Raw genomic sequence first — 13,306 nt, forward strand, 5'->3', positions numbered from 1 at the left:
TAACATTTATCAATTAAGTTCTTATGTGGGCACAGTATGTGGTGCCCCAAATGATTACGGTAGTAACATCAAAGATCGTTGATCACAGATCACTATAACAGGTAAAATAATATTGAAAAAGTTTGAACTATTGTTGAGAATTACCAAGCTGTGACAAAGAGACACGAAGTCCCAGCACGTGCTATTGGAAAAATGGTGCCAAGAGGCTGACACGATGCAGGGTTGCCACAGACCTTCAAGTTGGAAAAAATCTCAGTATCTGCAAAGCACAGTAAGGCAAAGTGCAGTAAAACAAGTCATGCCTGTAACTTATCGTTTACCTCCTTCTCTTTGGTCTTAGTTTTTTTTTAAAAAAAAAAGAAAGAAAGAAAGAAAGAAAGATCATCTGCAAGTTCCTTTTAAGTGAGAATTAATTTAGACTATTTATTTAAATGTCTTTGATACTAACACTATATGGTAATGGGATAGAGCTTAAACTCTGAAGTCAGGCAAACCTGTATTCCAGTGTGGCTGCCTTGGTCTGGTGGCTGTATGACTTTGGACATGTTATTAGCCACTCTAAGCTTCACTTTCCTCATCTGTGAAATAGAACCAATGATTACAGTGAGAAGTAAATCTGTAAAACTACAGAAAGAACATGGTGTGATAGCTAGTCATTATGAACATGGAAAGTTACTCAGAGTCGTTCATCTGTTATTACCATCATCCAGAGTGATGCAGATTGGAAATTTTTGTGTTTATCTCTTTTTTAGCATATATCGTACAGTACTGAGGTAATCTATTCTTATCTTTCTGTCTAGACTGGGAATTCTATGAGGACATAAACTATGTCTCATTGACTCTTATATTTCTAGTGTTCAGTACAGTGCCTTTCAGAAGGTAGACATTCGGTAAAGATTAGTGGCACAATTGAAGAGATGTTTTCAACCTTTTTTTAAAACTTTTTTTTTTTTTTGCTAAAAATAAACCTTATGCTTGCCTTTAGTGTGACTTGAAATTCAGAAGACTTAAAATGTGGTGTCTGAAAACAAACTAATGTTTTGTGACAAAGTATTGTTTTATTTTCCAAGTGCTTATTTGGTAGCTTAAAAGATTATGATACACAGCTCATGGGGTTCCATTCTACCCCGCTGCATTCCCTGGAGAATCAGCCAGTGGATAAATTGCCCCGAAACAACTTGAGTTTTGATGTGAGTTGGAATATACTGACTAGATATATGATCTTAGTTTCCTCAATTCTGAAATTATGAGGGTTGGATTGTAATAGACTTTTAACATATCTGTCTTTAATTTTTACTTTACTAATAATACTTAATAGTTGAGTGCTTACTGTGTGCTAGATAACCCTGCCAATGCTTTTCGTGTGTTATCTCTTAATTCTGAAAAATCTCAAGTAGCTACTGTGTTTATTATGGTCACTTTACAAATGAGAACAAGCAGAGTAGCTCAGTACAGAAAATTATGAAGAATATCAGCAGTGCATTCACTGAGTAGAAAAGCAACTGAATGCTTGTTGCGGAGGTCAGTGAGATAGAGGTAAATGCAGATTCACCTTCTACTGCTAAACTTGGATTGTTGCAACAACGAAGGCTTACACAGCAGGAGGCTGCCCAAATGTTAAACTGTACTGCAAAGATGGCCAAACATATCACCTGAATGGCTATATCAGGAGAGGAGGGGCCACCTTAAGGTGATATGAGACACCACCATAGCACTGTTTGAGAAGACTCTTAGCTTCTAAAGTTGTGATATATCCCTCATGTTTCAAGAAATTTAACATAGCAAAGGAGCACTTTTTTCCCCCAAGAGTCCTCAAAAATGTATTTTCCATGTTTTAGATAAGTACCTCTATTGAGTTCTACTCTCAATTTAAGAAGACCTTGAAGGTATTCTAGCAACCCTTGTCACCTTTTCCCACGAAGTCAGAAGTCAACCAGTGAACTGCTAGTGTTGGCAACAAATAAGAAGTAGATCATTAATTTGAAATATGTGTGTTTTAATTGTTTTTTAAGAAAGCTTTCTTCTATTTCCTTTTATACTCATTTAGGTTTTTCTGCTTCCTCTGATTATAATAGTTTTTTTAAAAAACGCCAACATTTTTTCATCGTGTGTGTGTGTGTGTGTGTGTGTCAGTCAAACACATAGACTGACCTATTCTGTACAACAGGTCAAATAAGTTTCTCCTACGGGCCTGCCTTGGAGACTATTCCTGATTTATAATATTTCTATGGAAAAATGTGTTCAAAATTTTGCATAACTTTTCCACGTTGGAGGTGCCTGTTATTCCATATGGATTAAGTTTAAAAGTTATTTTGATCATAGGTTAACACCCTCAGTAGTAGTTTAAAATTAAAGTAGATTTAGAGATTCAAAAGAAAACAGAAAATACTTTAAATTGTGCCTGATGATTCGAAAATTTTATTTTAAATTGTTTGTGCCACCAAAGGGGAAAGAAATTAGAAAGAGTGTGTGCGCATGCACGGACATGCAAAAATTAGGGATGGTTTTGATGGATTTTAGTCACAGACATGCTGATCATATTTTGCCTGAATTTTGTGAAATGAGTAAATTATCTCATTTAATGGTGGATTTCAAGAATATTGGAATATTAGAAAATATTGTGTCATGGGCTGGGTGCGGTGGTTCATGCCTGTAATCCCAGTACTTTGGTAGACCGAGCTGGGTGGATCACGTGGTCAGGAGTTCGAGACCTGCCTGGCCAACATAGTGAATCCCTGTCTCTACTAAAAATACAAAAAATTAGCTGGGTGTGGTGGTGGGCGCCTGTAATCTCAGCTACTTGGGAGGCTGAGATAGGAGAATCGCTTGAACCCCGGAGGCCGAGGTTGCAGTGAGCCGAGATGGCGCCATTGCACTCCGCCCAGGCGACAGTGTGAGACTGTCTCAAAAAAAGAAAAGAAAAGACCGTGTCGTGTTAGCCAGAATGTTTGTAGATATGTTACAGCAAATTAAAATTAGTAAATTAGATTTATATAAGGAAGTTTATTTGACTTGAGCCATCATGTATTGAGAAGAAGTGGATTTGAGTATACCCTTTTCTTTTGTAAATTCTAATATTTAGTACTTTTTTGTTGTTTTGTTAGTCATACTGTTAAAAAGGTAGAGGCAGAGTACAAAGTTGGTATTGGAGAAACTAGTTTGGGAAAACAACTGATGTTCTGTCAGGATGATCCTGAAATTCATATTAATTACTTTTTAAAATAATTGTGCCTTGAGTTATGAAGAAAGCTATAATCCTGAGCCATGTAATCCCACATAGCTTCCATGCAGCCAGGAGACATGGAGTGCTGGGCACTGGGCATGGCTTTAGGCCTTGTTTTATTCCCCCCAGCTCTTCTGGAGCCTGTGGTATGGGACTCCCTCTTTAGGGTGTCCACAGGATTTTAGGCTTCTGAGATTTCATTCCTTATTTTTTTTTCTGGGAATATTCTGTGTTGTGCCTGAGTATTTTTTAGCTTAATTCACTTCAGCTTGATGTTTGTGACTTGGCATCCCTCTTCTAATAGTGCTCTTACTTTTTATAGGTATGCCTTACACTTTCTTGTACAAAGTGGAATTTCCTACTGTATCATGATCATCATAGGAGTGGAGAACATGCACAAGTAAGTATTCACTTTGTTCACATGCAAATACATATTTCACTTGAATAGAATTGCATGAGAATAGGATTTTATTCATTACATTAAAAGTAATTCTGAATTGTGATAACTTTCTAAAGAAGAATTGTCATAAATACAAAATTAAAATCATTGGTATGCATCATTCTTCTTTTTACTTAAAGCGCCGTTGACATTTTGGGATGGATGATTCATTGACGTTCAGGACTAACCTGTGCTTTCTTTGTAGGATGTTAGGTAGCATTCCTGGCTTTCACCCCCTAGATGCCAGTAGCACCCCTTGAGCTGTGACAACCATAAATGTTTCCAGATGTTTTCACATGTCTCTTGGAGGAGCGAAATTGCCTACTGTTAAAAACAGCTTAGTCTGTAGGTGATAGCTGTGGAGAGATGCAGTGAAGTGAGTAGACTGGAGAGAGACTTAGAAGGACCGGTAGGAAATAAGGTGTCAAGGATGACTTCTGTGTTTCTGGCTTAAACAGTAGGGTAGATGGCAGCACTGTCTTCTGAGGTGGGGAGCCCTGAAAGTGGGGAGCATGTTGAGAGTGGCATAGAGCATTTCAAGCATTTTGCCCCTAAACAGTGCTTGGTATATAGTAAACACTCAATGGATTTTTGCTGTGTAAGTGGATGCTGACTTTAAGATATCTGTAAGACGTGTAATAGGGGATAGGTAACTAAGGAGACATAGTAGGAGCTGAGTAGCTGGTCTAGAGGTGGAAATTTGGGAATAGAGAAGGATAAAATGTACTTGATTGAAAACCCAGGGACAGAGTCTATCAGCAGATCCTGCTGGGTGTTCTGCAATGTCTGAGCTATGATGTGTGACATAGATACCATATTTCTGAATTCTGAATCACATACGTCTGCAAAAACTTTGTATAAGGAATCAAACCTATGGCTTTTATTAGCCTTTTTCTAAGTCTCATTTTATTTTGCATTTTCCGTGTTTGGCATTGTCAGTCACTACCTCTGTTGTGATGTGTACTGTCTTCTCCATTTCCATTGACATCACCTGCACTGACTTTGCTTTTTCCTCTGTAAACTAACCCTTACAAGTTCCTGATGTTTTTATTTTAATTTTTCTAAGAGGAGAAAGGGTATTTAGATAGTGTTTCAGATGAAGCAATTTTTATAGGCTTATGACCCTATTTTTAAAAAAACTTGTACCTCTGACGGGTTCAAAGTGATGCTACAATTAATATCTGATACAGAAGATATTAATCAGGTTTAGATTCGATTAGACTACAGAAAATAAGGGACTTACATACATTTTGGCTAAAGCAAAAGTAATATGCTTTTCAGCTGGAAGGTTAATCAATTCATGTTTAGCAATGGGAAATTGTTTCTTTTTCTGAAAGGCAGTTGCAGTCTGTGAAGTAAACTTTGTGATACTTTAGACCTGCATTGTTCAGTATGACAGCTACTAGTGCACATGTGACCGTGTAAGTTTAAATTAATTAAAATTTAAAATTCAGTTCCTTAGTTACACCAGCCACATTTCAAGTGCTTACTAGCTACATATGGCTAGTGGCTACATTGGACAGTGCAGATAGAGAACATTTCTGTCATTGCAGAAAATGATATTATTGGATAGTGCTGCTTTAGGGACATACAGTTGTATAAAATTAGTAACGTTCCTCTCTTACAGTAAGTATTCAGGGAGATAATGCTACTTGCTTATATGCTGCTGATATTTAGAATAGAATCTTGGTGTTGTAATTTGACACTATTAGTGTAGAAGATTAGGGCAGGTAAGTAAGGTTTGCCATGTGAGTAAATTGCTAGGGTTGGCAGTAAATAGTAGGTGGATAGGCCGGGTGTGGTGGCTCAAGCCTGTAATCCCAGCACTTTGGGAGGCTGAGACGGGCGGATCACGAGGTCAGGAGATCGAGACCATCCTGGCTAACACGGTGAAACCCCGTCTCTACTAAAAATACAAAAAAAAACTAGCCGGGCGAGGTGGCAGGCGCCTGTAGTCCCAGCTACTCGGGAGGCTGAGGCAGGAGAATGGCGTAAAACCCGGGAGATGGAGCTTGCAGTGAGCTGAGATCTGGCCACTGCACTCCAGTCCGGGAGACAGAGCGAGACTCCGCCTCAAAAAAAAAAAAAAAAAAAAAAAAAAAAAAGTAGGTGGATAATTAATTTGAAAAGTACGTATTTTGATTTCTTTTTTAGCTCCCTTCTTTTCAGCTTATACCCATATATATTTTTCTATGACTTTACTTTTTTACTTTTTTTCTTATTGTCTGAATACGCTCTTTTTTTTTTTTCTTTTTTTTTCTGCTTAGGCCTTTACAGTAATTAGAAATGTTTAATGGGTCAGACCAAATACACTAGATGGAACTTAGAGCATTTTTATGTGTTGTCCAAAGTGATTGTTTATGTGCAATACAATCTGTTTATTTCTAGTTTTACATGGTATATATTTGTTATATTATATTTTAATATATTTCTTTGACTAGCCAGAGTTTGTCTTTAAAATGAACGATTTGAACTTATCTGAGTACTGAACAGTTTTTAAATTCTTACCTCTCTCTGCTTTATGATTTTTTTTTTGCTTTATGCTCTTTATGAGATATTCATAATGTAGTTATTGTATTTGCTTTGATTGACCCATGTATAAATACAAATACATATATAATATATATTATATATGTTTATATACACATGCACATACATACTTTATTTTTGTAATTCCCTTTAATGCCTCTATGGTATGTTTTATTATTCTGATTCATATCTAGATATTTTACCTTTAAAATGTAATCTAGGTCAGGCACAGTGGCTCACGCCTGTAATCCCAGCTCTTAGGGAGGCCGAGGCAGGTGGATCACTTGAAGCCAGGAGTTTGAGACCAGCCTGGCCAATATGGGGAAACCCCATCTCTACTAAAAATACAAAAAATTAGCCAGATGTGGTAGCATGCCTGTAATCTCAACTACTCGGGAGGTTGAGGCAGGAGAATCACTTGAACCCGCAGGCAGAGGTTGCAGTGAGCCAAGATTGTGCCACTGCATTCCAGCCTGGGTGACAGAGTGAGACCTTGTCTCAAAAAAAAAAAAATAAATAAAATGTAATATATTCTAAAATTCAGTGCTTTTTCCTAGTCTGTATTTTCATATAAGCCTTGAAATTTTTGAGGAAAACATTGAACAGTTTAGGTAATAGAGACAAAGAAAAGAGTGTTTGGGATGGAGTATCCTATATGTCTTACTTTGGACTGCGGTAATGATACACCTTAAGCTACATGTCTGATAACAGAAGTTTATTTTTCCCAGTTCTGGAGTCTGGGCTGTCCAAGATCAAGGTGCTGATAGATTTGGCATCTGGCAAGGACCTGCTTCCTGGTTCGTAGTCAACGATCTTCTCTCTAACCTCACATGGTGGAAGGGGCAGGAGCGATCTGGATGTCTTCTAGAAGGCACTAATCCCACACATAAGGGTTCTATCCTCATGACCTAATCAACTCCAAAAGGACTTACCTCCAAATATCCTCATATTGGGGATTAGGTTTCAGCATACGAATTTTGGGACACTCTATAGCCCTATATATTATGATATTAATTCCCCTTATTTGACATAGCAGGAATTTTAAGTTTCACCATATTCACCCAGCACTTCTGAGAGCAGATTTGACAAACTATCTTTATAAAGATCCATTTAGTGAACTTTCAGCTTGCAGGACGTACAGCCTCTGTCGCTATTCCACTCTGCTGGTGTCGTGCAAAGGTATCCATAGACAACATGTAAGTGAGGAGTGTGGCTGTGCTTCAGGAAAACTTTATTTACAAAAGCAGGTGGTGGATTGGATTTGGCTAACTTGTATTCTAAGCAGACTCCTGTCATAGGGATTTTTAAAAAGAGCAGGAGGCAGAGAGACACCTTTGCTATTGGCTTCAAAACTAGAAGTTTAAGTTTGCTAAGTGGTAATTTTAAACTCGCTAGGAGCACAAATAATGAATGTGAACTTTTAAAAATTAATGACTTACGGTTCACAAAAAATGTGAACTTTTAAAAATTAATGACTTACAGTCGGGGGTGGTGGCTCACGTCTGTAATCCCAGCACTTTGGGAGGCCGAGGCAGGTGGATCATGAAGTCAGGAGATTGAGACCATCCTGGCTAACACGGTGAAACTCCATCTCTACTAAAAAATACAAAAAATTAGCCGGGTGTGGTGGCGGGCGCCTGTAGTCCCAGCTACTTGGGAGGCTGAGGCAGGAGAATGGCATGAACCCAGGAGGCAGAGCTTGCAGTGAGCCAAGATGGCACCACTGCACTCCAGTCTGGGTGACAGAGCGAGACTCCATCTCAAAAAAATAAAAATAAAAAAAAAAAAGACTTATCATGGATTATTGTTCTGAAGCAGGTGATTTTTTAAATGCTGATTGAACTGTTTGCCTTTCCCTTGGTATAGCTGTTGTGTAAAAGGGAAGTAAAATAATGTAAGGCCTGATATTTAGCAGTTGAAGTGAGAAATATTATTCAAAACAATATAAAAGGGATAGTTAAATCACAGGATGTAAGATCAATATACAAAAATCAGTGTTATTTCTGTATGTCAGAAATGAATAGTCCAAGTAAAATTGTAAAAATTCATTCACAGTAGCACCAAAAAGAACAATATGCTTAGGAATTAGCAAAAGAAGTGCAAGATCACTACACTGGAAGGAAAAAGCATTGCTGAGAGAAATGAAAGAAGACCTAAATAAATGGGGAGAGACACCATGTTATGGACTGGGAGAGTCAGTTCTTGTTAAGATGGCAGTGCTTTCACTTCCACATTTGAGCAACAGGTTCAGTGCAATCCCTGTCAGAATTCCAGTGAGCTGTTTTGTAGAAATTGGCAAGCTGATCCTAAAATTTAAATGGAAATAAAAAGAATTTAAGATAGCCCCCCAAAAAGAAAAAAGTCAAAGGCCTACACTATCTCATTACAAAACTTACCACAAAGCTACAGTAATCAAGACACTGTAGAGATAGACATGTAGATCAGTTGAACAAAATATGATCAAATGATTGTTGACAAATGTGTGCAGTCAAGGCATTGGGGAAGGGATTATCTTTTCTACAAATAGTGCCATGAATTAGATATACACACTCAGGCCAGGCATGGTGGCTCTCGCCTGCAATCCCAGCACTGTGGCTGATTGAGGTGGGAGGACTGCTTGAGCTCAGGAGTTCAAGAGCAGCCTGGGCAACATAGTGAGACCCCATCTCTAGAAAATAAAAGTTATATGCATGGAAACAAGTAAATAATAAATCTTGAGCCCTACCTCAGCGTGTACACACAAATTAACTCAAAATAGACCAGAGACCTACATGTGAGAAAAAACTATACAACCTCTAGGAAAAAATAGAAGTAAATATATTTGACATTGGATTAGGCAAAGGTATGACATTAAAAGCACAAAATAAAAACAAAAGTAGTAGTTTGGACTTAATGAAAAGCCACAGACTAAAATAAAATACTTGCAAAATACATATCTGATAAAGGATTGTATCCAGAATATTTAAAGAACTCTTACAACTCAATATTAAGAAAACAAGCTACCCAGTTAAGAAAGGGGCAAAAGATTTGAATAGACATTTCATCAAAAAAGATACGTAAATGCAAAGTGAGCATATGAAAAGATACTCAGCATCATTAGTGATTAGCAAAATGCAAATGCAAACAGCAGTGAGGTACCAGTTCACACGCACAAAGAGCAGCAGCACCAAGTGTGGGTGATGCCGTGGGGAGGGTGTAAATTTCACACATCGCTGCTGGGAATATAAAATGGGGCAGCCACTGAGGGAAAGAGTTTGCAGTTCCTTAAAACCTTAAACATATACTTCCCACAAAACCTAGTAATTCTACTCCAAAAGAAATGGAAACATACCCTCATGGCCACCTGTCTGTGAAAGCTTATGGCCGTATTATTCATCATAGCCCAAATTGGACATAACCCAAGTGTTGATCAGCAGTGAGTGAACCATGGTACATCCACGCAGTGGAATACTACTGAGCAGTGACAAGGAATGTGCACATGCCACAGTATGAGTGAACCCCAAGTCCACATGCTGAGTGAAAGAAGCCAGCCACAAGAGACTAGCTTATAGGATGCCAGTTGTATGAAATTTCTATGCAAGGCCAAACCAGAATGACAGAAAGCATCAATGGCTGCCCAGGGGCAGGGGATGGGAGTGAGGATTCACTGCAGATGGGAATGAAGGAACTTTCACAGTGATGGAAGGATTCTAAATCTGCACTGTAGTGTGAACTCATTGAAACACATTGACTTGTACACTCAAATTAGGTAAGTTTTATGTCATGTAAGTCTACCTCAAAGCTATTTAAAAAAGATAAACGTTATAAAGGAAAATGTAACAAGGAAGGTCAATATTAAAAAGTCACAGCTTGAATGTTGGTTTAAGGATTTTGTATATTTTCTCATTGAAGCAAATGTATAGATGTTTATATACATCTGTATTTTTCTGAGCTGAAAAGAATGAAACATCAGAAGGAGCACTGACCCTCGAAGGTGCCCTTGAAGGAAGGAGGTCTAGAGTTGAAGGGGAGGCATGGTAACTGTCTTCAGATACTGGAAGGGAGTAGATGTGCTCATTCTTTGGCGTGCTCAGATGGAATACTGCCAAATGAAATGTGAAAAGGCACACATGGCCCAAGGAAGGATGGCCTCAGGTACAGTGAGAATGTTTAACAGTGTGGTCTGTGGAATATTGCATTTGTCATTGGAGATCTGTAAATTGATGCTGAGGGGACATTTTGGTTTGGATGCTGTAGGAGATTGTGTCAGGTGCCTTCTACATTCCCTTCCGGTGGGCGTTCCTGACAAGCCATGGCAGGAGCTGCTGAGCAATGATATAAGCTGTTCACGAGTGCCTTCCCCTTAAATCCATAAAGAACTAAGAAAATGGAAGAGTCAGCTGGGTACAGTAGCTTACACCTGTAATCCCAGCACTTTGGGAGGCTGAGGCAGGTAGATCACGAGGTGAGGAGTTTGAGAATAGCCTGACCAACATGGCAAAACCCTGCCTCTACTAGAAGTAGAAAAATTAGCTGGGCGAGGTGGCAGGCGCCTGTAATCCCAGCTACTCAGGAGGCAGGAGAATCGCTTGAACTGGGGAGGCGGAGGTGGCAGTGAGGCAATATTGCACCACTGCACTCCAGCCTGAGCAACAGAGCGAGACTCCCTCTCAAAAAAAAAAAAAAAGAGAAAAAAGAAGAAAATGGAAAAGTTCTATCATTGCAGCATTGGCTTTCTCCCTGTTCTCTGCCTTTTATACCTTAGTACATCCGTTCCTTCTCTTTATATTCCCAGTACCTTGTTTTCTATCCCCCATTAAGACATAGAAGGGAAGAGGGGGCTGATTGTGTGCCCCATTGGCAGTTTCACTGCTTGAGAGGTGGTGGCACCTCATTGTATAAGTAAGCAAGCAGAGACTGAGTTATTGGGTAACTGAGGACGTGTGGCTGGAAAACAGTGGGTATGAACCGGTATCTGTTCTGTTTTGAGCATGCTGTTTTAAATAATCTAATTTCATTTGACCGAAATTTATTTGCACGATCTGTCACAGGTAATTTGCCCTTTATCTCTTTTTATGAAACGAAAAACTATTGCTGTTAAAGGAATTACAGATATCAGCAGACAGAGGAGAATCTTTCTTGAGATATGGGATGAGAAAGTTCAAGTGAGTTTCTTTCTAGTAATTTTGACATCATGTGATGTTTTAGAACCATTTCCAAAGTTTATTCTGTGTGTGTATGTGTTTGAAGATTGCTCCAGGGAAAGGATTGGCTGTGTGTCTTTCCTGGCCTCAGATGACCTCCCTGCTCCCCAGGGATTGTGTGCTCTGGAAAGCAGCCGCGGAAGCCTGTTTCCTAGGACCTGTGTGGTGTGGAGGGTCTGAGAGCATCTTTGGCCTGACTGTGTCTCTGACCCTGCAGCCTAGCATAAGCTTGCTTGCTTCAGCATAAGTCGGGAAGCTGTGCCCCAACCTTGATCTCCTTGTCCTAGAACCTCCCTTCATCCCTGTCACAAGACATCTTTCCCCCATGCTCCCGCTGCAGTTGATGCCATCGGACTCTGTCCTGCCGTTTTCTTTGGCCCCAGTGGTCCCAGGTCCTCTGATTCTAGGCCAGGAGGAGTGAGCAGCAGAATTTACTCGAGTGCCACCTTGTCGGGGCTTTGGGCCTCCATCGAGTTCAGCTGTGGAGTGTGTTCCCCAGGCACAGGACATGGATATGGGGGACAAGTGACTCTGCCAGAGTGCACAGGGACAGAATTGAGATTAAATTCCTGAGATATGAATACCAGTCTCCATTTAGTAGAAAGATTCCTTCACTGTTTTGTGGTAGACAAAATTCCAGTAAGGGTGATGAATCATGAAATCAGGCTGTTTTATTGGTTCATTCATTCGTTTGTCTTATGTATAAGACTAACTTCACACCCCTCTCCTGTGTCCTAGGAGAGGACTGTCCTCTCCTAGGACACTGTCCTCTGCTTCTCCTCTGAGGAGTTCAGTATGGCAGGAGGCATGTGAGCACATTTTAATATTGTGTGCTAAGAGCTCTGGTGGGAGAGAGTTTACAAAAATAGCTAACCTAGCTAGGAGCAAGCAACTCAGGGCAGAGCTTCCTGGGGGGAATGGTATGTGAATTAGATATGAGGACTCTTAAGTAGCTGAAGAGGTAGCAAGGGCAGACTTTACTGCAGGGTGGACAGCACAGGCAGAGGCGTGGAGGACATGAAATGTGGCAGCATGAAACATGGTGGCATGAAACACGACGGCATGAAACACAGCAGCATGAAACATGACGGCATGAAACAGGGCAGCATGAAACGTGGCGGCACGAAACGCGGCGGCACGAAACGCGGCGGCACGAAACGGCGGCATGAAACGTGGAGACATGAAACGTGGAGGACATGAAACGTGGAGGCATGAAACGTGGAGGCATGAAACGTGGCGGCACGTGGCGGCATGAAACGTGGAGGCATGAAACGCGGCGGCATGAAACGCGGCGGCATGAAACAGCATGGAAGCACTGGCGGCTTAATAAGTAACCTGACTATAGGGGGTGGTGAGGTGTGAGTGTGTGTGTGTGTATGTGGTAGACAGTCAGAGCGTATGCCCAAGCATATGAGCTTGGTGGGGGTGGGGTGACAGCGTTACATCTCAAGGCATGCTTTCCCAGCCATTTCCCTTTGGCCAAAGTATATGGTTTGTGTAATAGTCCCCTTGTCCTCTCAAATGAGAAACAAATGCATCAAATGTGTTTCATCTACTAAGGGAACAGAGATACAGAGAGGGCTAAATTTCTCTTTTATCTAGCATTTATTTAGTATATACAATTTAAAAATAGACACACATGTGCCTTGCCTATAAAAAACGGTATGATCTGGCTATGAAAATAATCCCTATATGCGTCTTGATGTGTGCCACAACCAGCACCATTTAAACCAGGCCCTGGGGTAGGTATAATCTGTGTACTTGGACTTCCCTCTCACAGAAATTCAGCACCATGGTGGCAGTCACATGCACATAGCACTGTTTGACGTGATCTTGCTTGTTTACATCTTGATCTGTCTCTCCCTGGCGAGTGTGAGTGACGGAGGGGCAGGAGCACATCCTGCCTGTCTCACACACCGCTTCATCCCCAGG

At 40.2% G+C, this 13,306-nt stretch overlaps 1 protein-coding gene across 4 annotated transcripts in view; it reads left to right on the top strand.

Moving 5' to 3' along the window:
* The window catches only part of MBOAT2 (membrane bound O-acyltransferase domain containing 2), a 153,335-nt gene that overhangs the window by 50,611 nt on the left and 89,418 nt on the right, over window positions 1-13,306 (top strand). For 3 of the 4 annotated variants that reach the window (XR_004054436.1, XR_749744.2, XM_010379688.2), the window contains exon 3: window positions 3,546-3,623. The exons of the other annotated variant lie outside the window; for it this stretch is intronic. Coding sequence is in view for 1 of the 3 variants with exons in the window: in XM_010379688.2 (XP_010377990.2) it covers window positions 3,546-3,623 (78 nt within the window). In the remaining 2 variants the exon portion in view is untranslated. The remainder of the gene's footprint in view (window positions 1-3,545; window positions 3,624-13,306) is intronic. 4 annotated transcript variants of the gene reach the window in all.

The sequence above is a fragment of the Rhinopithecus roxellana genome, chromosome 17, assembly GCF_007565055.1.
Source record: "Rhinopithecus roxellana isolate Shanxi Qingling chromosome 17, ASM756505v1, whole genome shotgun sequence".
NCBI lineage: Eukaryota > Metazoa > Chordata > Mammalia > Primates > Cercopithecidae > Rhinopithecus > Rhinopithecus roxellana.